The sequence below is a fragment of the Pristiophorus japonicus genome, chromosome 13 (assembly GCF_044704955.1).
Source record: "Pristiophorus japonicus isolate sPriJap1 chromosome 13, sPriJap1.hap1, whole genome shotgun sequence".
Lineage (NCBI taxonomy): Eukaryota > Metazoa > Chordata > Chondrichthyes > Pristiophoridae > Pristiophorus > Pristiophorus japonicus.
In genome coordinates this window covers 31,711,313-31,735,633 of record NC_091989.1, presented here as the reverse complement: position 1 = coordinate 31,735,633, position 24,321 = coordinate 31,711,313, and the positions used below count along the sequence as shown (strand labels likewise).

Genomic DNA, 24,321 nt, shown 5'->3' with positions numbered 1-24,321 from the left:
TATGAGGACATTTTTAAAAAATTTGTTCATGGGATATTGGCGTCACTGGCAAGGTTAACATTTATTGCCCATCCCTAATTGCTCGAGAAGGTGGTGGTGAGCCGCCTTCTTGAAGCGCTGCAGTCCACATGGTGAACACAGTGTCGTGACGGAGGGAGTTCCAGGATTATGACCTAGCGACGATGAAGGAACGTCGATATACTTCCAAATCAGGTTGAGCAGACTAGATTTATATTCCCTAGATTTTAGAAGAATGAGAGGTGATCTCATTCTAACATACAAAATTCTTTAGGGGCTTGACAGAGTAGATATTACCCCTGGCTGGAGAGTCTAGGGGTCACAGTCTCAGAATAAGGGGTCAGCCATTTAGGACCGAGATGAGGAGAAATTTATTCACTCAAAGGATTGTGAATCTTTGGAATTCTCTACCCCAGAGAGCTGTGGATGCTCAGTCGTTGAGTATATTCAACACGGAGATCGATAGATTTTTGGATACTAAGGGAATCAAGGGATACGGGGATAGTCCAGGAAGGCGGAGTTTAGGTAGATTAGCCATGATCTTATTGAATGGCGGATCAGGCTCGAAGGGCTGAATGACCTACTCCTGCTCCTATTTCTAATATTCTTGCGTTCTAACTGGATAAACGCATTGAACCATTGTAGAGTTGTTAGAATTCGAGCGTTAACTCCCTCCAATCAAGTTTTCAGCCCGCCACAATACCGAAACGGCTCTTATCAAAGTCATAAATGACACCTTATGTGACTGTGACAAAGGTAAACTATCCCTCCTTGTCCTTCGCCACCTGTCTACAGCCTTTGAAACAGTTGACCACACCATCCTCCTCCAACGTCTCTCCACCGTGTTCCAGCTGGGTGGGACTGCACTCGCCTGGTTCCATTCTTATGTATCCAATCATAGCCAGAGAATCACCTGCAATAGATTCGGCTGCCACTCCTTCTGGTATCCACCAAGGATGTAATCTTGGTTCTCTCCTATTTCTCATCTACATGCTGCCCCTTGACGACATCATCCGAAAACATGGCGTCAGTTTCCACATGTACGCTGCTGACATCCAGCTCTACCTCACCACCACCTCTCTCGACCCCGCCACTGTCTTGAAATTGTCAGACGGCTTGTCCGACATCCAGTATTGGATGAACAGAAATTTCCTCCAACTAAATATTGGAATACCGAAGCCTTTACCTTCGGTGCTTGTCACAAACTCTGTTCCCTAGCCACTGACTCCATCCCTCTCTGTTGCTTCCTCCAGCCCTACAAGCTTTCAAGATCTCTGCGCTCCTCCAATTCTGGCCTGTGGTGCATCCCCAATTTTAATCGCTTCACCATTAGCGGTCATCCCAATTCCCTCCTGAAATCTCTCTGCCTTTCTACTTCTCTCTCTTCTAGACGCTCTTTAAAACCTCTCCGTTTATCCAAGCTTTTGGTCATCTATCGAAATAGGTCCTGTGGCTCAGTGTCAAATTTTGTTTGATGATGCCCCTGTAAAGTTTTACTATGTTAAAGGTGCTATATGAATGCAAGTCTTCTTCCCAATTCTCCATGTGTGCACTCTTCCCTCTATTTTGATTATAACTCTGTTGAGTTGGATAACTTTTTTTTATTCACATGTACAACATCCATAATTACATACATATATATTGTAAATCGTGCTCCAACAATAAGTAAAATACAAAGAGGTATAGGATTAGAAATACTGCCATTTTCAGAAAATTGAATACAAGTTGGACTCGCCTTATCCAGGATTCTCCTATCCGGCACCATCCCTCGACGGCATGATTCTGGTGGCCGGGGGTGCATGCGCAGAACACGGCCAACCTCGACCCCGACTTTGGGGCCCAGGCCGACACTCGGCCCGCCGGGGATTGCGCTGACACTTTGCAGTCTGCCAAGGGGCATCGACTCCTCTCCCACCCCCCCACCCCCTTTATCCGGCAAAATCCCTTATTCGGCACAGGCTAGGTCCCGAGAGTGCTGGATAAAGGAAGTTCAAGCTGTAGAACTAAGCAGGTTTGTATTTTATTTACTGCACATTCTACACTATGCCATCTAAATAAATCATGTGCAAAGTTGGTAAAACTTGCAGATATTCCATAATTTGTGCATCTGTACCTAGAGTAAATATTGCAGCTACAGTGTAAATATTTCTAATTAAAAAAATTACAAACTTTGTTAAAACATGAAACTTTGTAAGCTCCACCCCATCCTCCTTATATAGTGCAGTCATAACCACTACACTGGAATTATTTTGTTATTTAATTTATAACATAATGCACCAACACTCTACAAGAGCATTACTCTTTCTAATTAATTTGACTACTTAAAAAAAAAAATCTAGATATTAATAACATATCTATCTCCTACACTATTTTCTGGGTTACTGGTGCTAGTTGAGGATGTACAGGAAATTACTGGTCAAAATATTGTTTTTCTCCTGCATCACATGTGGGATCATCGTGTACATGACTGGCTTTAAATGAATAATCTTTTACAAATGTATTTTATTTTTATCCCACTTTTCCTTTTGTCTTTGTTAAAATCAATACTGATGATTTTTAGCCGTGAATTTATAATATTAACAATGCATATATTCCATATAGAATCCATCATTTGAACCACAGTTCATTTATCATGCAGTTCATCATACTTTTTCAGAATATTTTGTGGTGGCCCCAATATAAAAAATATACATATGCAAAAAAAAGTCATGCTAAAAAAGTAGACTTACCCATGTCTAACTGTTTAGCATACACTTTCCTATCTGCATTGCATAAAGCTGCTCTTGGACTGGAAATTATGGTGTGTGGGTATTAGAAGGATGATGGAACATTATTAAATTAAACAGCTTGCTAATATTTATTATACTGTAAAAATTTAAATCTTTGAAAGACCTTTATGGCATTACATTTACTTTAGGTGTTGTTCTCTTGTATAAAAACGGACTAGATTCCATAGATAGGATAATGAATAATTATATTACAAAGCCACTCAACAGGAACATTAGTCTATATTCAAGACCAGTGTTTGGAATCAATATCAAGGACAGGACCTTAATTATATTTGTGCTGTGCTTGTAAGCAGTTTAATTATTGAATGAGCTGATTATAGTGCTAAAGTTCTTTAAGCTTTTAGATGTCAGCAATAATTCCAACACAATGTAGAGTTACACTACAATGAACTCCACCACCTCACCACCTCCCCCACCCCCCCTCCAACCAAAAAAGACCTGCACAAGAATCTGCCTGAATATTCAATGAATATATCAGAATAATCTCCTATAATAGCATTTTCTTTTGGGAAAGTACTCACTATTCTTCATGTATATTCCCTGCATACCACTGGGATAACATCACAATTACACCTTAATTTTTAGTGTGCTTCAAAGCAAGGCTCAAGGTGGAGGAAGAGGCTGATGAAAGATTTCTAGACCAAAAGCTATTTAAGGTCAGTCTCAGATCTGAGCTAATATAGGGGTCTTCACGCTGGGCCTCCATTTTTCTATTCCTTGTTCTTTCCTTCGCTGCCACACTTTTTCCTGGCCCAGCTACCCCACTCCATTCCCACACCTCCAAATCAGTGTAGCATAACTTTGTGTGTGGGGGGGGGTTACAGAGCTTAAGCCTCATTCGCTGATCGTGGGTCAAGACTGTACAGCTGTACCTTCAGATAGAGAACTGCTATGCTTAGAGGCCACAAAAGAAGAGCCCTTCAAGTAATTCTACTCTTTAAAAAAAAATACTATTGCTGTTCAGCATTTTGGGGGAGGGGGAAAATGGATTAGAAGAAACCCAGACAAATTTCAATAACTTTCACAAGCTTAGAGATTCTGACATGAAGTTTGTATCTTTAGCTTCCAGGATGGAACATTGGCACAAAAGGGTTTGTGCCTGAAGATAGCTATAAGGAACTGATATGGAATGCTGTTAGCATACGGAGGCACCCAGCAATTTCCATAGTGCTATTCAGATATTACAATAGTGCTTTCCTCACATTAGGAGTATGCTCATCCCCTCTCAATGATATAGAGTCAGTAGGTCACTAGAATCTGTAATTAGGGGCCCAAGTTTCCACACGATAAAAAACGGGCGCCCCTCCGAGCTGGGTGCCCATTTTTCGCGCCTAAAAAAAACCGCGCTATTCTCAAGCGCCCTGCAGCTCCTTGTCTGCCTGGCGCGGCGCCCAGGGGGGCGGAGCCTACACTCGCGCCGATTTTGTAAGTGGGAGGGGGCGGGTACCATTTAAATTGGTTTTTTTCCTGCCGGCAACGCTGCGCGTGCGCGTTGGAGCGTTCGCGCACACGCAGTGTGAAGGAAACATTGGCACTCGGCCATTTTTGTAGTTCTTTGTAGCTGTTTAATTTTTGAACATTTTTTAATAAAAGCACATTGCCATCAGCACATCAGCACTGAGGCTTCTTGCAGCAGTGAGAAGGTGCAGGAAGCCTCAGAAAGTTGAGGCAGCCGTTTCCCTCCCCACCCCCGCCCGCCGCCGGGAACGAACGGAACGGCCCCCCCCTCGCGGGAACGAACGGAACGCCCCCCCCCTCGCGGGAACGAACGGAACGGCTCCCCCCCCTCGGGAACGAACGGAACAGCTCCACCCCCCCGCGGCAATGAATGGAATGGCTCCCTCCCTTCCCCGCCCCCCGCGGGAACGAATGGAATGGCTCCCTCCCTTCCCCGCCCCCCGCGGGAACGAACGGAACGGCTTCCCCCCACTCCCCCGCGGGAACGAATGGAACAGCTCCCCCCCCTCAGGAACGAATGGAACGGCTCCTCCCCGCCTCGGGAACGAACGATGGCTGAAGCACTTTCACACAGGTAGGAAGATGGTTTATTTAATCTTTTCTTTGCTTATAAATGTTTATTCAGGTTGGATTTATTTGTATAATATTTGTAGAAGTATAAATAAGGATTTATTATAGAATTTAATGACTTCCCTTCCACCCCCCCCTACCTCGTTCTGGACGCCTAATTTGTAACCTGCGCCTGATTTTTTAATGTGTAGAACAGGTTTTTTCAGTTCTACAAAAATCTTCACTTGCTCAATTCTAAGTTAGTTTGGAGTACGCTTTCACTGTGGAAACTTTGAAATCGGGCGTCAGTGGCCGGACACGCCCCCTTTTGAAGAAAAAATTCTGTTCCAAAGTGGAACTGTTCTACCTGCCGAGAACTGCAGAAAAAAAAATGTGGAGAATTGCGATTTCTAAGATAGTCCGTTCTCCACCAGTTGCACCTAAAAATCACGCGCAAATCATGTGGAAGCTTGGGCCCGAGATCTTTTCTATCTTTTGCCAATTTCAAGAGCACACCAATTTACATCAACAGACTTGCCTTAATGATGTCACCGTGTCTCTATTCCTTTATCCTTTCTCAAGATGTTTGGAAAAGTTTACAAGCTACACAATCACAAAACAACTGACAAATTTTGTAACCATTGCAAAATGCAAATGACCCAACACTGACATTTCTAGTGGTAAAACTACACTTGCATACACATATGAATAGAAGCAATGATGAACAGCAGCACAGTACATAATACATGACTGCACATAATACTTTGCTATATTTACTTGTATATATAATTTTATAATGGATAAGAAGTGCAATCTTAATTTTAAAAAGTAGCTGCATCATTACTGCCCTCCATTTATCCTCCACTACTTAGTCAATAATCAATAATCTTACAATGGCTAAAGGGAGTAAGTTATGCAAATTACAGATAAAAGTGCCCTTGGCCAATTGCCAATACAATTTTGGCCATTGCCACAGAACCAAAAGTAAACTTACTTCAAATAACTAATTACCACTAGTAAGTGGGCAGAAATAAGGGCTTAACTGTCTGATTAACATTTTGTACTTCCAAGGAAAAGTAGTATTTATAATAAAAACAAGTTAGAAGACTTCTAACCATGCACATCACTAGGTGTGCATCTTCAAGATCATGAATACATATACCAGGATTTATTTCTCTCCTGAGCACTATTGGAATTAATTATTCATTTCACATAGAATTTTGAGAGAGCTAGTAACCATTGTTTTTAAGTGTAACAAGCAGTTTAAGGAGGGGATTATAAAGTCTTAAAAGCACTTAATTTCAGGATTAACAGTACTGCTAAAATAAAAATTAACATTTTTGTTTTGCTATATTATGCTTTAAGCATTAAATGTTATAATTCAATCTGTAATGATTACCCTTTCTCGGTTGAACATCAATCAAATTAATACTTTTATTATGCAGCTTATGCATTATCTGACGAGAATAAGGAAAGCAACACTGATATTTGTAAAATATTTCTTGTTCCAGCTTACAATAGAGGGGGGAAAGAAGCCAACAAAAGGGAAAGCAAATTGTGAGGAGGACACAAAAAATCTGCAAAGGGATACAGACTGGCTAAGTGAGTGGGCAAAAATTTGGCAGATAGAGTACAATGAGGGAAAATGTGAGGTTGTCCAATTTGGCAGAAAAAATAGAAAAACAAATTATTATTATTAAATGGAGAAAAATTGCAAAGTACTCAGTACTAGGTCACTTGCTTTTTGTGATATACACCAATGATCTAGACTTGATACCTGATAGGGGTATGATTAAGAAGTTTGCAGATGATACTAAAATCAGCTGTGTGGTTGATAATGAAGAAGAAAGCTGCAGAATGCAGGAAGATATCAATCAACTGGTCAGGTGGGCAGAACAGTGGCAAATGGAATTTAATCCCGAGAAATGTGAGGTAATGCATTTTGGGAGGGTTAACAAGGAAAGGGAATACACATTAAATGGTAGGATACTGAGAAGTGTAGAGGAACAAAGGGACCTTGGAGTGCATGTTCACAAATCCCTGAAAGTAGAATGCCAGGTTAATAAGGTGGTTAAGAAGGCATACAGAATGCTTGCCTTTACTAACCGAGGCATAAAATACAAGAGCAGGGGGGTTATGCTTGAACTGTATAAAACACTAGTTAGGCTACAGCTGGAGTACTGCATGCAGTTTTGGTCACCGCATTACAGGAAGGACGTGATTGCGCTGGAGAGGGTACATAGGAGATTTACGAGGATGTTGCCAGGAGTGGAGAATCTAAGTTATGAGGACAGATTGGATAGGCTGGAGTTGTTTTCATTGGAACAGAGGAAGCTGAGGGGAGAACTCATTGAGGTGTATAAAATTTATAAGGAGCCTAGATATAGTGTAAAAAGGGCCTATTTCCCTTAGCAGAGGGGTCAACAACCAGGGGGCATAAATTTAAAGTAATTGGTAGAAGGTTTAGAGGGGATTTGAGGGGAAATTTATTCACGCAGAGGGTTGTGGGGGTCTGGAACTCACTGCCTGAAAGGGTGGTAGAGGCAGAAACCCTCACCACATTTAAAAAGTACTTGGATGTGCAGCTGAAGTGCCGTAACCTGCAGGGTTACGGACCTAGAGCTGGAAAGTGGGATTAGGCTGGATAGCATCTTGTTGGCCAGCACGGACACGATGAGCCAAATGGCCTCCTTTCGTGCTGTAAACTTCTATGATTCTATGATAGAGGGACCTGCGGATACTTGTGCCTGAAACATAAAAAGTTAGTATGCAGGTACAGCAAGTAATCAGGAAAGCAAATGGAATGTTGGCCTTTATTGCAAGAGGGATGGCGTATTAAAAAAGTCCTGCTACAACTGTACAGGGTATTGGTGAGGCCACACCTAGAGTACTGTGTACAGTTTTGGTTTCCGTATTTAAGGAAGGGTATACTTGCATTGGAGGCTGTTCAGAGAAGGTTCACTCGGTTGATTCCAGAAATGAGCGGGTTGACTTATGACGATAGGTTGAGTAGGTTGGGCCTATAATCAATGGAGTTCAGAAGAATGAGAGGTGACCGTATCGAAATATATAAGATAATGATGGGGCTCGACAAGGTGGATGCAGAGAGGATATTTCCACTCATAGGGAAAACTAAAACTAGGGGGCATAGTCTCAGAATAAGAGGCCGCCCATTTAAAACGGAGATGAGGAGGAATCTGTGGAATTCTCTGTCCCAGAGAGCTGTGGAGGCTGGGTCATTGAATATATTTAAAGCGGAGATAGACAGATTTTTGAGCGATAAGGGAATAAAGGGTTGTGGGGAGCGGGCAGGGAAGTGGAGCTGAGTCCATGATCAGATCAGCCATGATCTTATTAAATTGCAGGGCAGGCTCGAGGGGCCAGGTGACCTACTCCTGCTCCTATTTATGTTTTTATGTTCTTAAAGTGTATGTTTATTTCTGAGACTTTTGAAAAAACTGTAGAAAGGCACTTTCCTAAAATTCCATTGTTAAGAAATGTCCAAATCCATTCTAGTATATATTTATCAATGTGTAAAATACAATGCAGAAAGAATAGAATACATGTCTACATCACTGGAAGCATTGCTTTGTGCCACATTATATATAACAAACATTATTTGGTTGCAGCTTAGAGTGCTACATGCACTTTCGATCACGAAATTATATTTCACACGTTATTGTTACTATTAGTGCAAAAAGTAATACTGATACTTTTGTTTTTTGATTAATCTAAACAACTTTTGTACTTTAGACCAAACTGGAAATTTCATCTTGAAGAATGCAGTTTGAAACCCCCGTGAGAAGGATTAGTCCTTGATCTTTCCCCCAACTGTGAGAGGGATCTCTCCTGCAAGACAGTAAGAACCTGTCCCCATAAACTGCCATGATGTCTGAAAGCAAAGATTTGGAAGCCAGATAATGGTTGCTAGTATAATTGTCGCTCTATTTACTCAGATACTTTGACCTACCTGTGAGATCAGGGGATAACAGAAGAATTGTATATGGAAACATTCCTCCAGGCTATCACTGCCCCGGATCTCAATCAGGAACATGGGAGCTAATGGCTTTCAAGAGACGCAAGCAGGTCAATCTATGGATATTCCCAAGTCCTGAAAATGTCAATGGGTCTTTCGGGTGAAATGTGTGGATTAAGATCGTGTCACTATTTCTACCCCAGCTAAGTGCAGAACTGAGTAACCTCTTGATCGAGACATCAGTATACTAGCAGCATCAACTTTTGACAAAAGGAGCAAGACCGAGGATCCTCCCACTTGCTTGTTGATGTAGCAGACCACTGTACTGTTGCCTGACACAAACATACCGGTTTACCCTGTATTATTTTACAGAAGTGTTCCACATCTTACTGTTCTTGGTTCCAATCAATTGATGTGTAAGGTAGGCTGCTCTATTGACCACTTCGTGTCTTTGCAGATGGGCACTCATCCCATCAAGGGACATGTTTTTTTACCATCCACTGTGAGAGAAGCTGACACAGGGAGCTGTCCTGTAGGATAGGAGGTGGTTTGTGTGGAGCATAAGCACCAGCATAGACGAGTTGGGCAGAATGGTCTGTTTTTGTGCTGTAAATTCTATGTAATTCAATGTAGTGCAGCAGATAAGATTTTCCTTGCCAAAATCCAAGATTTTGGGCCCAAACTTGGCCAGTACAGATTTCTGAAGCACTCACCAGAGGTGCGGCGCTTTTGCAGAACTCCAAGGGCGCCAAAAATCTTCAGGCCGAGTTTGGCCGCTGCCCAGCCTCTCCTCGATGGTGGCGCAACGTGGCAACTGGATTTGGGGGCGGAGCCAGGTCCCACCGCTGAAATCAATGCCAGGACCTCTGCACATCCGCTCCAGAGTGTGCGCACATGCGCAGTAGCTCCTCGCCCCAAGAATCTGTGAGTGCACGCTGCAGGCTGTGTGGGAGGAACTGAAGCGCACCGCCCCTATCCCTAGCCGAATGGGCTCCCTCATCGGTGGCCCGCTGCCTTTCCTTCACATAAAGGTATTTTTTATTTGTTGATTTATTGCTTATTACTTTGGTCTTGGTGCTTTCGATGCAGGGTTCCTTCTATTTTTTATTTGTTAATTAATTGCTTATTACTTTTTGTGCTTTGTTTAGTGCTTTGTAAGTCTTGGTGCTAGGTGCAGGTCCTCTCAGCTTCCTTGTATTTTTTATTTGTTATTAAATGCTTATTTTTGTGCTTTGTTTAGTGATTGGTGCTTTAAATGTACTTACCTGCGCTGATTTCTTAACTCTCCGCAAGGGTTTTCTGTGCGGCCAAAATTGGCCACATACGCTGGCCTAAGTTGGTTTGGAGCAACTATTAGCTGTCCAAACAAGCTTAAATGGGCAAAACAGGCATAGGTGGCTGGTAACGCCCCCTTTAAAAAAAAAATAAACTAAAAAAAATCCTAACTAACTCACTTACACTCACACAAATTAAATGTGCAGAATTGCAATTTTTAAGATACTCCAAAAAAATCAAGTTGCTCCAAAAAAAAGAGCAACTCCTGGCCAAATTTGGGCCCAATGAGTGCACAATCACAACTCAACTTGTATCAGCACAAGCAAGAAATGAAAAGTAATTTTCTTTCAGATTTAAAAAAATTGTTCCTGGAAAATCCAGCATTTATTGGCCACCCCTAATTGCAATGGAGAGGATGCTGATGAGTCACCTTCATGAACCGCTGCAATCTTTGTGATGAAGGTACTCCCACAGTGCTGCTAGGGAGGTAGTTCCAGGATTTTGACCCAGCAATGATGAAGGAACAGCAATATATTTCCAAATCAGGATGGTGTGTAACTTGGAGGTGTGGAGGTGGTGATGTTCCCATGCGCCTCCTGTCCTTGTCCTTCGAGATGGTAGAGGTCGCGGGTTTGGGAGGTGCTGCCAAAGAAGCCTTGGCGAGATGCTGCAGTGCATCTTGTAAATGGTACACACTGCAGCCACAGGGAGTGAATGTTTACAGTGGTGTATGGGGTGCCAATCAAGCAGGCTGCTTTGTCCTGGATGGTGTCGAGCTTCTTGAGTGTTGCTGGAATTCAGCTTTTTTGTCCATGTTTGGACCAAGGCTGTAATGAAGTCTGGAGCTGAGTGGACCTGGTGGAATCCAAACTGGGCATTGATGAGTAGGTTATTGATGAGTAAGTGCCGCTTGATAGCATGTCGACGACACCTTCCATCACTTTGCTGATGATTGAGAGTAGACTGATGGAATGGTAATTGGCCAGATTGGATTTGTCCTGCTTTTTGTGGACAGGACATACCTGAGCAGTTTTCGACATTGTCGGGTAGATGCCAGCATTGTAGCTGTACTAGAACATTTTGGCTGGAGGCACGGCTAGTTCTGGAGCACAAGTCTTCAGCGCAACAGCCGGGATGTTGTCGGGGCCCATAGCCTTTGCTGTATCCAGTGGGCTCAGCTGATTTTTGATATCATGTGGAGTGAATCGAATTGGTTGAAGACTGGCTTCTGTGATGGTGGGGACCTCAGGAGAAGGTCGATATGGATCATCCGCTCAGCACTTCTGGCTAAAGATGGTTGTAAACACTTCAGTCTTGTCTTTTGCACTCATGTGCTGGGCTCCACCATCATTGAGAATTGGGATATTCATGGGATAGCCATTTGGGATATAGCCATTTATTTTTATTTGACACATTGGGAATAGCCATTTATTTTTAAACCTGGAGCTTCAATGTTCCATTTATAATATCTAAATAGTTCTTCAATCCATGGAAATGTATAATCTGTACAATTTCATTAACTGCTGTGCTCTGTTTTAGAATCATAGTGAACAAAATGGTTATAAATCAATTGCTACTCGTAGCATTAGCACGTCTGAGCAAAAAAGGGAATTTCCAGGACATTGCACCCTGGGAATTCATCTTTTTGTATAAATATGCCAATAGGATTTTTTTTGTTCAAAGGAACACTTCGGAAAATGCTTTGGTATCCTCAGAAAAGAGATCCCAGCAGTTACTCCTGGTGTTTTGTTTTGTTACCATGTTACAGCAAAAATGGACTTTTCTAATGCCCAGAACAATTAAATCGGCAATAAACAGGGCCACCATTTATGGTGCTGTTAAAATATGATACACTGTAACATACAATTGATAAGGCATCTTAGTAAAGCAGGTATCTTCCAATTGATACCAAAAATGCAGTTGCAACAAAGTTTCAACATTCCAGTTTAATAACACCCCAAGTTTATATGCTGTAAATTGATATTTTTAACTTTTTAGTTACATGACAGAAACATTACCTAATAGAGTAAATGTTTTTCAAATACACTGGAAAAAAGTCCCATGGTGTTATCAAACAAAATTTAATCTAACCTAATTTCATGTTTATTTTGGGTTCCCATAAACAATGGCAATTTGATAAAACGCATTAAAATTATGTACATGTAAAATTATGTCTCGCCCACTTAAAATGGCACGTTACACTCAGGCAATTAGCATACATATATATTCACTCATACCAAGGATTCAAATTTTTTAAAAAAATGAATAGGCAACTGCTGACCAGTTGATAGTAATTTGTAATAACCAATACGTGCATGGATTTTTTCCTCCAAATTCTACAGCAATTTAGTCAGCTTATAGAACGGATGTGAGAATGGGCAAGGAATCCTTCATCTCAAATGCTAAATTTGACATATATTTCAAAATGTGCACCTTGCAGAACAGCTCAAGTTTTTTAAAGCACTGCCTTTCTGATTCATTGCAATCACCACATTACCTCCTTGAAACAGTTATTTACACCATCACAACCTGTACATTCCATCGTCCACAGCATGAAACACAACATTCCATTCCACATGGTTTGATCAAAAATGTTAAGGGTCAAGATTAAGAAAATAAATTGAATTACCTTCACAAAAAACCTTTTGTCTGTTCTCGCAGGATTGTAGGAGGAAAGGTAAGCAGCAATCAGCAGGAATTTGGAGTAATACGGAAGTTCAACATGTGCATGAGCAGAAAGTCCTGAGCATGAAAACAAAAAAAGATAATTGAAAAGAATATAGAATTCTATAAATACAGAACTTGAGCCAGTAGCATTCTTTGGACAGAGATAAGCTAGTGCTGAAATATCATGTTTGGAGTAGTTGATGTGTAATAAATATTTATTTGAAGTGAAGTGCTTGACACATTGGCCAAGAAATCCCAGTCGGCTGCTTCGGCGATTGGGTAAAAAAGTTTTAAAAGATGCGCACTTACCTGAACCTGCTGCACCCACGAGATATCCCGGTCCTGAGGCCTCCACCGACTGCGCATCGGAGCGCGTGCACGCCTGGACGTCCGTAGAGCTAGAGCTGCAGTCACATGGCTCTGGGCAGCCAATCAAGGTAAAGTATATACTCATTCATAATAATGGGAACTCTGTAAGTTGGAGTTCCCATTATGATGATTGAGAACCACCCCCCCCCCCCAAAACACTAATAAAAACTAGAAAAAATACACCACATATTATTTATTAATTTAAATGAAAGTTATTTATGTACCATAAAAAATATATATTTTTCCTATTTTTCTTTAAAGTTTTTTAAATTATGGTTTAAAATAAACTTACCGCAGTGGGGAGGGTTTTTAACAATAAAATGTGTTTTTTTAATTTAATTTAATTATGTTTGTGTATTTTAAAACTTTTATGCCTGTAAAAGTAGGCTATGCGCCAACTTTTATCAGGCGCAAGAGTTTTCAGGACATCCGCTGGGCAAGATATGGGTAAATACCGCAATGTCCATGCAAATGTCCTGGATGTGGCGAAGTGGAGGATCTGTCAAGCTCCAGTGCGCGGAAAAGCCAGTTTTCAGCACATGTGCATTGTGCGCTGAAAACCGGTTTTTGCAATGCCTTCCTGGGTCCGTACACACTCCGTATGGACCCGGGAAGTCGGAATCTAATGGCCATTAAATATGAATTTCTTTTGCAGTTTAAAACAAATTGAACATTCTCTCTAGTTTGGAATACCTGTTCCAGGTAATATTCCCTGTCAAGACATTAGATAACTTTATTACAATTCTACTCCTGATAAAGCTGTAGAAAGATGCAAGACTACTGTCTGCATATTTTTCTTGGTGTAAGGAAGTGACGAGCATCTGCTTCCCAGCTTCTTCTATGGTGTAACTAGAATCTGGAAATCACATGCAAAATTGTTTTCAATCATATGATAGAACAGTATGAACTCTGTTGAGCACGTGCTGTGCACAATGGCTGTGGTCACTCTGACCTCTCCTCCTTCCACAAAATGGACCTCTGACCATCCCAATGCCTGCCCTCAGCCAGGCCTCGGATCTCTCACCATCCCACCGAAGGGCGCTGTTCAGCGCCGAGCTGACGACCCGCATTTCGCCGTAGGCAACTAAGCTCATACAGCAGTGCCTGGTCTCCAGTCGTCTTGGACCCCCTTGTCCCTGGACCAAGACCGTGCTCGGCTAAGCCTGCGTGGTAGCCGGTGTGCAATGGCCACCCCACGTTAAAAGAACTTGCGCACAGGCATCTTTCATCCTTCAAAATGAAGTTCGGGACTTGGAACATCAGGACCTCATGGACAACTCCAACAGCGACATACTACACCGCCATAGTTGCCAGGGAACTTAGACACCTCGATGTCGACATCACCACCCTAAGCCAAACCCGGCGGGCAGGGGAAAGCCAGCTCAAGGAACAAGGTGGAGGTTACACCTTCTTCTGAAAAGGCAAACCAGAGGAAGAACGCTGCCTCCACGGAGTCGGTTTCGCCATCAAGAACAAGCTGGTCGACCGCCTCAGACTCCCCCTGCGGGATTAGCGAACGTCTCATGACTCTCCGACTCACCCTATCCCGGAACCAGTGTGTCACAGTTATCAGTGCAAACGCCCCAACAATCAGCGCAACAGATGAGGATAAAGAGGTTTTTTACTCCAGCCTCGAACAATCCCTGTCCCACGTCCCTACGGACGACAAACTGATCCTCCTCGGTGACTTCAACACCAGGGCCGGTAAGGACACAGACCTCTGGGGAGGCGTGATCGGCAGAGAGGGGGTAGGGAAAACGAATTCCAGCGGTACCCTGCTCCTGACAAAATGCCTAGAACACGATCCGGTCATCACTAACACCTTGTTCCGCCAGAGGGACAAGTACAAGGCATCGTGGCAACACCCTCGCTCCAAACAGTGGCACCTGCTCGACTACGTCATCACCCACGCCATGACAGGAGTTGACGACTGCTGGATGGACCACCGCCTAATCCGTTCCATCATCAACATCAATATAGACCCCAAAGCGGCGACGGCAGCAGAAGCAGTGCCACAAAGAAAATCAACGCCGGGGCACTCAAAGGCCCAGCTAAGAGATCCCTATACAGCTAGCGCCTCACTGCCAATCTGGCGACTCTTGATGACCCCGCACTTGGTCTGCCCTCCAGGCCACCATAACCAGTGCCTGCGAAGAGACGCTTGGTCACTCAACCAGGAAACACCGGGACTGGTTTGATGAGAATGACCAGGAGATCCATGAGCTAATAAATCGCAAGCACAGGGCATTTCTGAACCTAAAACAACAACCCAACTCGGGAGCAGCAAAGCAGCTCTACATACGGCTTATGGTTGACGTTCAACAAAAAATCCACAACCTAAAGAATAGATGGTGGGTGGAGAAAGCACAGGAGATTCAGCAGCTGGCCGACAATTATGATATCTGAGGATTCTTCACCGCTGTCAAGTCCACCTACGGCCCAAGCACCCAAGGCCCCACCTCACTGCTGGCCAAGAATGGGGAGACACTCAACAAGGACACCGAGGCAGTCAGGACCCGCTGGAAGGAGCACTTCAAAGACTCCTTAACCGAGACTCTGCCTTTGACACAAGTGTCCTTGACTCCATCCCGCAGCATGCTACCCGCCACCATCTCAGCAAAACCCCAGGCCTGCACGAGGTAGAAATGGCCATCCGTCAGCTCAACAAGGCAACGGGAGTGGATGGAATCCCCGCTGAGGCATTAAAGTATGGCAGAGAAGCACTATTGGCACAAATGCATGACCTCATTTCTCTCATCTGGAAGGAGAGCATGCCGGGAGATCTTAGAGAAGCAGTTATCGTGACCATCTTTAAAAAAGGGGACAAATCCGACTGCGGCAACTACAGAGGAATCTCCCTGTTATCAGCCATTGGGAAGGTCATCGCTAAAATCCTCCTCAACCGTCTTCTCCCTGTGGCTGAGGAGCTCCTCCCGGGTCACAGTGCAGATTCCGTCCACTACGGGGTACAACGGACATAACTTTTACAGCACAACAACTGCAAGAGAAATGCAGGGAACAGCACCAACCCTTGTACATGGCCGCCTTTGATCTTATAAAGGCCTTCGACACTGTTAAATGCGAGGGACTATGGAGTGTCCATCTCCATTTCAGCTTCCCCGAAAAGTTTGTCGCCATTCTTCGCCTGCTCCACGACGACATGCAAGCCGTGATCCTGACCAACGAATCCACCACAGACCCGATCCACGTCCGAACTGGGGTCAAGCAGGGCTACGTCATCGCGCCAACCCTCTTCGTGATCTTCCTCGCTGCAATGCTCCACCTCACACTCAACAAGCTCCCTGCTGGAGTGGAACTAAACTACAGAACCAGTGGGAACCTGTTCAACCGTGGTCGTTATCAGGCCAGATCCAAGACCGTCCCATCCTCTGTCGCCGAGCTACAGTACGCAGACAAAGCTTGCGTCTGCGCACAGTCAGAGACTGAAATCCAAGTCATAGTCAACATCTTCACTGAGGCGTACGAAAGCATGAGCCTTACACTAAACATCCATAAGACAAAGGTCCCCCATCAACCTGACCCAGAGTCATCAAGATCCACGGCATGGCCCTGGACAACGTGGACCACTTTCCATACCTCGGGAGCCTATTATCAGTAAGGGCAGACATCGACGACGAGGTTCAACACCGCCTCCAGTGCGCCAGTGCAGCCTGAGGAAGAGAGTGTTCGAAGATCAGGCCCTCAAATCTTCCAGCAAGCTCATGGTCGACAGGGCTGTAGTGATACCCGCCCTCCTGTATGGCTCAGAGACGTGGACCATATACAGTAGAGAACTCAAATCGCTGGAGAAGTACCACCAACGATGTCTCCGCAAGATCCTGCAAATTCCCTAGGAGGCCAGATGCACCAACAGTAGTGTCCTCGATCAGGCCAACACCCCAGCATCGAAGCACTGACCACACTCCACCAGCTCCTTTGAGTGGGCCACATTGTTTGCATGCCTGACACAAGACTCCCAAAGCAAGCGTTCTACTCGGAACTCTTACACGGCAAGCAAGCCCCAGGTGGGCAGAGGAAACATTTCAAGGACACCCTCACAGCCTCCTTGATAAAATACAACATCCCCATCGACACCTGGGAGTCCCTGGCCAAAGACTGCCCTAAGTGGAGGACGAGCTAATCCGCTACTGTGCTGTTAAATTCTATAATTCTATGGCCAGCATGGAGTTCATGCAACTAAGTCACCACACAAAGTAGTTAGATAGCTATTGGTTTAAGTTACAGAAAAAATATCGAAACTACAATGATAAAAATATCAAATCTGGCTCAAATCAAACCCATCAGAGGCATGAACCACCCCCCCCCCCCCCCCCCAACTGATATAGCAAGATTGGTTCAAAAGATTTGCGAGTTACCAGACATAGTGGTTTCAATAAACTGCTGTTCCTTGGAAGCACATGTAACTATTAAAAGGATCGCCTGGCAGGATTTTTTTTCTCTTTAAGGAAAAGCAGTATCAAACTAAAATAATAAATCGTCACCCAAGCAATCCATACTACGGGCCCAAGTTTCCACATGATTTGCGCCTGATTTTTAGGAGCAACTGGTGGAGAACGGACTATCTGAGAAATCGCAATTCTCCACATTTTTTTTCTGCAGTTCTAGTCAGTTAGAACAGTTTCACTTTGGAACAGAATTTTTTCTTCAAAAGGGGGCGTGTCCGGCCACTGACGCCTGATTTCAAAGTTTCCACAGTGAAAACGTACTCCAAACTAACTTAGAATGGAGCAAGTGAAGATTTTTGTAGAACTGAAAAAACCTTGTCTACATATTAAAAAATCAGGCTCAAGTTACAAATTAGGCGTCCAGAACGAGGTTGGGGGGGAGAAGGGAAGTCATTAAATTCTATAATAAATCCTTATTTATACTTCTACAAATATTATACAAATAAATCCAACCTGAATAAACATTTATAAGCAAAGAAAAGATTAAATAAACCATCTTCCTACCTGTGTGAAAGTGCTTCAGCCACGGAGAATGCTGCAGGCGTTCGTTCCCGCGGGGGGGGGGGGGGGGGGGGGGGGGGGAGGAGGCAGCTGTTCGTTCCCGCGGGGGGGGGGGGGGGGGAAGAGTGCGGGCCCGACCGACCGACCGAACGCAGCGGGGGGGGGGGGGGGGGGGAGGAAGCCGTTCCAGACGGCGGGCCGGGGGGGGAGGAGACAGAGAGAAGGCTGCAGGAAGCCTCAGTGCTGATGGCAATGTGCTTTTATTAAAAAATGTTCAAAAATTAAACAGCTACAAAGAACTACAAAAATGGGCGAGTGCCAATGTTTCCTTCACACTGCACGTGCGCGAACGCTCCAACGCACACGCGCATGGTCGCCGGAAGGAAAAAAACTAATTTAAATGGTACCTGCCCCCTCCCCACTTACAAAATCGGCGCGAGTGGTAGGCTCCGCCCCCCTGGGCGCCGCGCCAAGCAGACATGGAGCTGCAGGGCGCTCCAGAATTGCGTGTTTTTTTTCCGGCGCGAAAAACGGGCACCCAGCTCGGAGGGGCGCCCGTTTTTTATCGTGTGGAAACTTGGGGCCTACAAGTTTACAACACCTTAATTAAGTTGACATGCTCCTTCACTATATTATAACTGCAATGAAGTTGATTATACATTCCCATTTCCTTATGCCTAGAGGTATAACTTCGCTGTAGCAACATTTATAGTTTCATCCAAAAAGCTGTTTTCTTTATCTTAAAATAAGAGTGGATATGCTGTGGCATTGTTGCTGGTAAATCTGAAGATACACAATTTTACAATGACAGGAGCACAATAGACTCTTTACTCACTCTCTAAGTCTGTGTGTTGCTTTTTCTTTGTTTTCCAATCTTTCGCTCTCTGTATAGCCATCGAACACTTCTCACTGCAGCCTTTGTGTAGCTCTAACATGTTTCTTTACTAGTACTCTTGATCGTCATCTCTTTTAGGGGCCGAGGCTATATAGGAAGATGGGAGGTACCACATCGAGTTCAAGGTGCAAAAAGGCTGTCAAGTGATGCTGCAGCAAGCACAGTTGAAAGGGAAGGCAGGCTAAGGCCAAGCTAAGAGGGCAGGGTAGGAGTGGGCGTCTGCAGTTGGGATAAAACAATGGGCCGAAAATTGCGGCCTCGCAAAAGCCGGTTCTCGGGGCACGATGTGCATGCGCCAAAAACCGGCTTTTCTGATCTATCAAGATTTCTCCGTACAGATTCTCCACATCCCCGGGAGAAGGACATTCACGCAGGAGAGACTGGGCTATTTACCCAACTCATGCCCAGTGAATGTCCTTCAAACTTTTATGCCTGGTAAAAGCAGGCGCATAGCTTACTTTTTACTAGCTTAACACTTTTAAAACATATAAAAATTAAATTTAAACACTCATTTTTATATTAAAAACCCTGTCCATTAAGGCAAGTTTATTTTTAACCCTATTAAAACATATCTAAAAAAATTCCCCAAATAATATTTTTTTTTCCTAAACATTTAATTTCAATTAATTTTAAATATGTGAAGCATTTTATTCATTTATTTATTATGTTCTGTTTTGATGTTTTACTCAGATGAGGAGAAACTTCTTCACCCAGAGAGTGGTGAACCTGTGGAATTCTCTACCACAGAAAGTTGTTGAGGCCAATTCACTAAATATATTCAAAAAAGAGTTAGATGAGGTCCTTACTACTAGGGGGATCAAGGGCTATGGCAAGAAAGCAGGAATGGGGTACTGAAGTTGCATGTTCAGCCATGAACTCATTGAATGGCGGTGCAGGCTCGAAGGGTCGAATGGCCTACTCCTGCACATATTTTCTATGTTTCTATGATAGTAATGGGAACTCGTACAAACGGAGTTCCCATTTTTATCAATGAAAATACTGCATAGTGATTGGTGGTCCAGGCCCACGTGACTCCAGCATGTATGTACGTATCTGAAAGACATCTCTCCGTGCACTGCGCAGCGAATCTAGGCCTCCGACCGGAATCCTACCTTCCTCCGGGACCACCAGGTACTTTCGTAAATTTTTTCCGGGTCGGAGACGTTCGTATGAAGGAAGCATCCGACCGCAATTTCCCCCCCCACTGAGTTGAAGTTCAAGATGAGATGGGAGAAAGCGAGCATAGCATAGATGTGAGTGAGGGATAGGATGAGCCTTGGATTAACCGCAGGAGATAGAGTGTGGAACCACTGGAGTCTGAACATTTGGTGGCAGCTAGTATTCAGGGCAGCCAAGGGAGCAGGTGGGCCAAAGACTCTAGGGATAGACCAGCAGGGGAACACTCCAAGTGCATCAATGAGCAGCCCAGTTGGGAAGCACTCGGGCTAGATGAGCAAGTACGCAGGCTAGCATGCACTGAAAATGATCTCGAGTGGGCAGGAATCCTCCACAGCCCAGTTCGTTCTGATCCAAGTCATTCTTGATCCCCACAGTTGCCTCAAGTAGTTCCTGCCCAAACCCTTCTGCACTTACCAGTTTTGCCCTCAACTATATCAGGTCTCTATAACTGCATAATTCTTTTGTCCAGTAGAATGGTTTAAGGATTGGGTGTAAAGTGGCAATGTGCTTAATTGCTAATTATGATTAGTAAAAGTGTGTGTGAAAGTGAAATGTCGTTCTATACCATCCTGTAATCCTACAAATAGGATTATTCACCTAATTTAAAAAAAAATTAGGTTGCAATCCATGCTTATCTACTAAAATTCATCATCCGATCAGCAGCAACAAAAGGACAAAGATTCCTGTGGTAAACTAAACCAAGGCTGGTTTACCTTTCACATGTCCATCTTCTTTACCTTCTTGCTGCAGCCTCTCCCACTGTGAACTGAAACATATAGGATAACATAAGTAGCAAAAGATTTTTTTGTGCACAGAACTATGGTAATTAAATAAGCCAATTATGTTATTCCCCATTCCCTTGCAGAGCATTTTTTTTGAACAAAAGCTCTAATTCAATTCTCAAAACAAAAGAAACTCACTAATTCTCCAACATTTTCAGACATGGGAACATGACCCTTTAAATAAACCATTTTAGGCACATAAATTGGAGTGAATAAAGACTTTTGACAGTTTTGTAGCGTAGCTCTCGTCAGAACACTCAGCTCACAAAATTCAAACAGAATAAATCATCAAAGAAGAAATAAGCGCAAATGGGGCGAATTCACTGAGTTTTACTAATAGAGCTTGGAGGTCAGTACTCTGTATTTGGTACTGAAGTTAAAGCCAAGTACTTCATTCCACCGTGTCTTCATTTACAGGCACCAATAAGTTAAGAATAGAATACCTGTACTAGTTGAACTTACTGCTCTGAGGAGCATAAATAACCAGCTTGATCTGCACAAATGAGTCTGGCTTATAATGCTTTAAATTGTCAACCTTTTTACTGGCAGCAAAGTCACAGAGCAGATTATTATTCTTTTAGTGAAGCAATCCATAAAATATAAACATGTTTTTTCTCGCAAGAAAGAATAAAATTGCTCAGGACAATGGGGTGCCAAAAGTCCTGGCAATCAATTTCAACATAGCCTGAAAGCAGTGGCGTCCAAACCATAACCCCTAGGTCACATATGGCCCCCAAACTCTGGAAATTCAGCCCATGAAGCCAAGGAAACTCAGTCCTCTTTACACTTGATCCTCATTTGCCAGTTTATACCGTTCTATGGACTTGGGAGATTGAAAAAAAGCTGTTGTTAGAGCTGCTGACTGATTCATAAACAAATCCTAAATCAGAAAACCAAGATCGGTTTTATTTGCAATCTGAGACCTATGAAAATAACAGAAACATAGATTTAAATTTTATATGTAGCCCTGAGGCTCCTTAGAGCACACCTATACCAGCCATGAAAATAAGTTTGCAAACCTCTGCTTTAAAGATACAGGTCACGTTACCAACTAAACAGTACACTCTTGCTCCAGACCCCAGATTACCAACGAGTAATGCCATGGAAAATCTCTACTATTCGCTAAAATTTTGCGTCAGCTTTGCTCAGTTGGTTCAGAAGATGTCAAGTTCAAGTCAAATACCAAGAGTGCCAACTCATTATCTAAGGTAACACTCCACTGCAGTACTGAGGGAGTGTTGCATAACCAGAGGTGCCATCCTTCAGGTGCGACATTAATCCAAGGCTCCCTCTGGCAGTTCCAATGGTCTAGATGGACATTAAAGATCCCATGGCACTATGCGCAGGGAGGTCTCCTAATGTCCAGGCCAACATTCCTTCTTCAAGCAATACTATGAAAAACAGATTCATTGGCCATTTGTCTCAATGCTGTAATGGCATTGTGCTGTGTGCAAGATGCTGCTTTGTTTGTCTACTTAACAAGTCATGGCACTTCAAAGGGATTTGAAACATTATTGAAGACTACATGGTGCTATTTAAATGCAACTCTTTATTTTGCATCTCATGTAATACATAGTTGTTCATAATCATAGTTGTGCTTGAAATAAGTAAATTATTGGGCTTACTGAAAATGTCTATATTTCACAGAGGGTAGTTCCTCAGAGTCTCAACAACAGTCCACTATCATCTCAGTGGAAAATAGTGAAGATAGTGGGATATCTGCCTTCAAGAATAATCTTTTATCTGTTCTGGCAGATTGAGAGTGTAAAAGTAGTGATCTAGCAGTAGTAGTATAGAAACGGAACATGTGTCTTGAAGGTAAAAACATAGGTACATGTTCAGCACGTCACATCCCCTAAAAAAAAGGATCAAGGGTCCAAGTGTTATAGTGTGCTATTAAGCTGGGGGATTTCATACCTCGGGTAAGATCCTCTTTAGGGCTATATCTGTGGAGCACCTTACAATCCAGAAACAGTCTACTGGTGAGGACATTTATCATTGAAATACTGAAAACTAGTGGCCTCACAGAAGGAAGTTTAATTAAGGTAACTAGAATTGTATATGAGCGATGTATCATTAATCAAAGTTTGAAAATGGGTGAAATTCAACTCTAGTTGTAATTTGATACTTCCAAATTAACAAAAGTCAAGTGAATTTTTTAGTCAACATTGGACCCAGTTGCAAAATCCTCCGAGCAAGGTCACGGAGTAGTTGATCTTCATCTTTGTCATCCTGGTCATGTCTCATTTGAACTGAGTTAGTATGTAAAGCCAATAGTAAGTGTTTGCTGACTGTGAAAAATAATTATATTTGTGCTGCTTAAATATTCAAGAATCACAACATTTGTCTCTGGCAATATTCTGGCATACTCATCTTCATTTCTCCAATTTTAGTTAAACAAATCACTATTGAGTGGCTACACTTTTTATTCATAAGATGATTACCTTGAGATTTCTCGAAGATAAACGGTTTGCATTGCTTTTTTAAAATGTGGTTCGATGTTTCTCCACAGCCGGTGAGTATCCTCTTCTTTGGCTTGAACAAAAAAATTAGCTTTTTCAATCATTATGTCTGCATTTTCTTTCTGCTCTCTACACCTTGCTAACTTAGCTCTCCAATGTCTAATATTTTACTTAATCAGGAGGGAAGGACAGTCTCAGATGGCATCTTGCTCACCTGCTTGGAGACATTCTTAAGCACTGAGAAGGGGCCCTGTCCCAAGTTAACTTCATCTTCCTCAGAAAGCATGGCAGAGGTTTAACTGACTTTCTTTTACCTTCTTGCTCCCAATCCTTGGAAAAACCCAACAGTAAACTAGGTTCACATCTTCTCTTTTAATCCATTCCATGATGTCTCCAGAAAACTGCATTTTCAATAACTAATCTATTAAGTTTCATCACAATGTTAGAATACCATTCATGGGTATGGTCTTTTTTACTCTAATGAATGTAATGTAATCTCACCACTAAATGGAAGAAATTAATTTTGAATATCTCTTTAAATCTTACTTATATAATGGCCTCATTCTGAAAACCACTTCTGTTTTAATACGAGAAGGTAGCAAAGTTGAAACAACAAGGTGAAGATGCAAACATCAAGTATGATGGGGAACAGAGGGACAAAACATTTTAAACTGAAAAACCAGAATGACATTCAAGAAATAAGGAAAGATCACAAATAAGTTAAGTCTAATTATTTTTCTTCATTCCTTCAATGCACACATACCAATGTATTATGCCAATACTGGATAACTCTGCAAAGCTAAGTTTAAGCAGAATTTCAAACAGAACAATAAAGCACTTTTCAGGTTGAATTGTTAAACTAAAGACAATAGAGCATGCCATGTAGTTGTCTTGCTGGAATGGTGAGAAACAATCTATGCATACATCACCATGGC

At 42.9% G+C, this 24,321-nt stretch overlaps 1 protein-coding gene across 4 annotated transcripts in view; it reads right to left on the bottom strand.

Annotated features, from left to right (window-relative positions):
• orc5 (origin recognition complex, subunit 5) overlaps positions 1–24,321 on the bottom strand; it is a 126,088-nt gene that overhangs the window by 51,998 nt on the left and 49,769 nt on the right. For all 4 annotated transcript variants that reach the window (XM_070896614.1, XM_070896615.1, XM_070896618.1 and 1 more), the window contains 3 exons: positions 23,369–23,459; positions 20,856–20,908; positions 12,695–12,807 (listed from right to left, as the gene is read on the bottom strand). In XM_070896614.1, the coding sequence (XP_070752715.1) occupies positions 12,695–12,807; positions 20,856–20,908; positions 23,369–23,459 (257 nt within the window). The remainder of the gene's footprint in view (positions 1–12,694; positions 12,808–20,855; positions 20,909–23,368; positions 23,460–24,321) is intronic.